The following is a 2544-nucleotide window of genomic DNA, read 5'->3' as shown; positions in this document are numbered from 1 at the left end:
AGGGTTTAGGGTTTAGGGTTTAGGGCTCACCTTGAGTCCATTTCTTAGCAGCAAAGCTCTCAAGCGAAATGCTGGCAGCAGCAGCTGCGGCTGCTGCTGCGGGACACACAGCAGCACCTGGGGGAGGACCCAGCCTGCTGCTACATCCTGGAGGCTGCTGCTGCTGCTGCTGTTGCTCATGCAGCAGCTGCTGCTGCTCGTGCTGCTGCTGTTGCTCGCGCTGCTGCTCGCGCTGCTACTGCTGCTGCTGCTGCTTGCCGCAGCATCGCCGTTGCCTCGCTTGCTGCTGCTGCTGCAGCTGCTGCTATTCGACTCGTTCCAGACCGGTGTCAGAGCAGCAGCAGCAGCAGCAGCGGCTGCTGCTGCTGCTGGAGACTCCTGCTGCTGCTGCTGGATGTGCAGCAGCCGTGAACACAGGCAGTCAATGTCAATCTCCACAAAAATGGCAGCAGCAGCAGCAGCAGCTGCTGCTGCTGCATCTCTACCCTGGGATTGGCGGATAAGAGCGTCGCAGCGGCCCCCAACAGCAAAGACCTCGCGCAGTTTGGTTTGCTGCTGCTGCTGCTGCTGCTTGTGCTGCTGCTGCTTGTGCTGCTGCTGCTGCTGCTGCTTGCTCTGCTGCTGCTGCTGCAACGCGGACCCCACAATGCAGAAGAAAAGGCCTGAGCTGTAGCTGCTGCGGTCGAGAGGCAGCAGCAGCGAAAACTGCAGCTGCTGCTGCTCCTGAAACCCTTCAATCTCCAGCAGCAAGTGCTGCAGCAGCAGCAGCCGCTGCAGCTGCTCCTCCACGCTGCGGTGCAGCGGCAGGTCCACTGAGTCCTCGTCCAAACCCTCAGCAGCAGCAGCAGCAGCAGCACCAGAAGCAGCAGCAGCACCAGCAGCAGCAGCAGACACCGTCGAGATTTCTTCTGCGTCTCTCCGGTGCAGCAGAGGCCGGGCTTGAGCCACAAACTCCGCAGCATCTTCACTGCAGCAGACACTCTAAACCCTAAACCCTAAACCCTAAACCCTAATCGCTGCGTTCTCAGGATTAAAACAAAGGCCTTATCAATATCCCAGGATCTAGTGTTCGGAAGGCTTGAACCCGAGCTGTTGTTGGCCTCTTCTAAACCCTAGACCCTAAACCCTAAACCCTAAACCCTAAACCCTCGACTTTTACAGGGGCAGCGTGAGGAGTTGCCAAAGCCTTCTGCATCTGTGCCTGAGGTCTGGAGAAGGCTCTTGGTCGGCCCACCCCCAAAACTGCTGCTGCTGCTGCTGCTGCTGCTGCTGCTGCTGCTGCTGCTGCTGCTGCTGCTGCTGCTCGGGGGAAGGGGCCTCGAAGTCCAAAGCCCCAAAACCCGTGGCTTCTGCTGCATGCAGCTGCTGCAGCAGCAGCTCCTCCGTCAGCAAACCCGCAGCAGCAGTTGTGCGCAGCCACGCGTCCAGCGACAGCACGCAGTCCCCGGGCACCTGCAGCAAACCCTAAACCCTAAACCCTAGACCCTAAACCCTAGACCCTGAGCCCTAGGCCTTACTTCCTAAATCGTTGAGGCTGCGCTTCGACGCTGAAAGATAAGTGGGCACTGGGCTCTCAACGCCGCAGCAAACAAGGGTTTAGGGTTTAGGGTTTAGGGTTTAGGGTTTACGTCGAAGGCGAATTCGAGGATGGCGGGGAGGAAGCTGGCGCAGGTCCAGAAGAGGGCGAAGTGGGCGTGGGGCTCTCGTGCTGCTGCTGCTGCTGCTGCTGCTGGCGCGAGGACGTCTGCTGCAGCAGCAACAGCATCTGCTTCGAAGTAAGCAGCAACAGCAGCAGCAGGAAGCTCCATAGAAGCCCCCCAGGCCTCCAGAGAGGGCCGGTGCAGCAGCAGCTGGTAGCAGCAAGAAGCTGTGGGGTCTGGCTGCAGCAGCAGCGGCTGCATGCGGCAGCAGCGGTAGGCGCAGCCAGTGTAGCAGGCTTTGTTGAGGGGGGTTCTGCTGCTCAGCGGGTTGTTTGCTGCTGCTGCTGCTGCTGCTGCTGCTGCTGCTGGCAGCAGCGCGAACGGCAGCAGCATCGGCGTTGCTGCTGCACCCAGCACGCCGTACACAGAACCCGGCAGACACAACCCCCTTTCCTTTTCCTTGTTTGCTGCTGCTGCTGCTGCGGCTGCTGCTGCTTCTGCTGCTGCAGAAGCTGCAGCTGCTGCTGCTGCGTCGGCTGCAGAGCCACTCGTCGACGAAGCGCCCGGTGAACCGCTGTGCTTCTTGCTGCTGCGGCTGCTGCTGCTGCTGCTGCTGCTGCTGCTGCTGCCGACCTCGGGCGACTGAGTAGCAGGCGAGTCCTGCGAGGACGCTGCGAGGGGCTCTGCTTCGTTTTCGGCAGCAGCAGCAGCTGCTGCTGCTGTTGCTGCTGTTGCTGCCGCATCTGCTGCAGCGTCCGAAGCAGCAGCAGCTGCTGCTGCATGCAAATCACTTATGGCTAGCCCCGCGTAAAGACTCAGACAGTTGAAGGGCACAAACAGCTCCAGCAGGCCCTGCGGCGGCTGCGCCTTTCCCCCCTTGCTGCTGCTGCTGCTGCTGCTGCTG

The 2544-nt window shown here is 60.8% G+C and overlaps 1 protein-coding gene across 1 annotated transcript; it reads right to left on the bottom strand.

The window, feature by feature from the left end:
* Positions 1-12: 12 nt before the first annotated feature.
* ETH_00018110 (Wee kinase, putative) lies at positions 13-2532 on the bottom strand (the record flags this gene model as incomplete). The annotated part of the gene is made up of 3 exons (XM_013379160.1): positions 13-967; positions 1160-1452; positions 1629-2532. Coding segments are annotated over 3 exons (2152 nt in total), but the record flags the coding sequence as incomplete, so codon positions are not given.
* Between the last annotated feature and the right edge of the window lie 12 nt (positions 2533-2544).

The sequence above is a fragment of the Eimeria tenella genome, genomic scaffold (genome assembly GCF_000499545.2).
Source record: "Eimeria tenella Houghton genomic scaffold, Eth_scaff1508, whole genome shotgun sequence".
NCBI classification, from domain to species: Eukaryota; Apicomplexa; class Conoidasida; order Eucoccidiorida; family Eimeriidae; genus Eimeria; species Eimeria tenella.
Note: the sequence above shows the minus strand (reverse complement) of the source record. Positions and strands in the feature narration are given on the sequence as shown.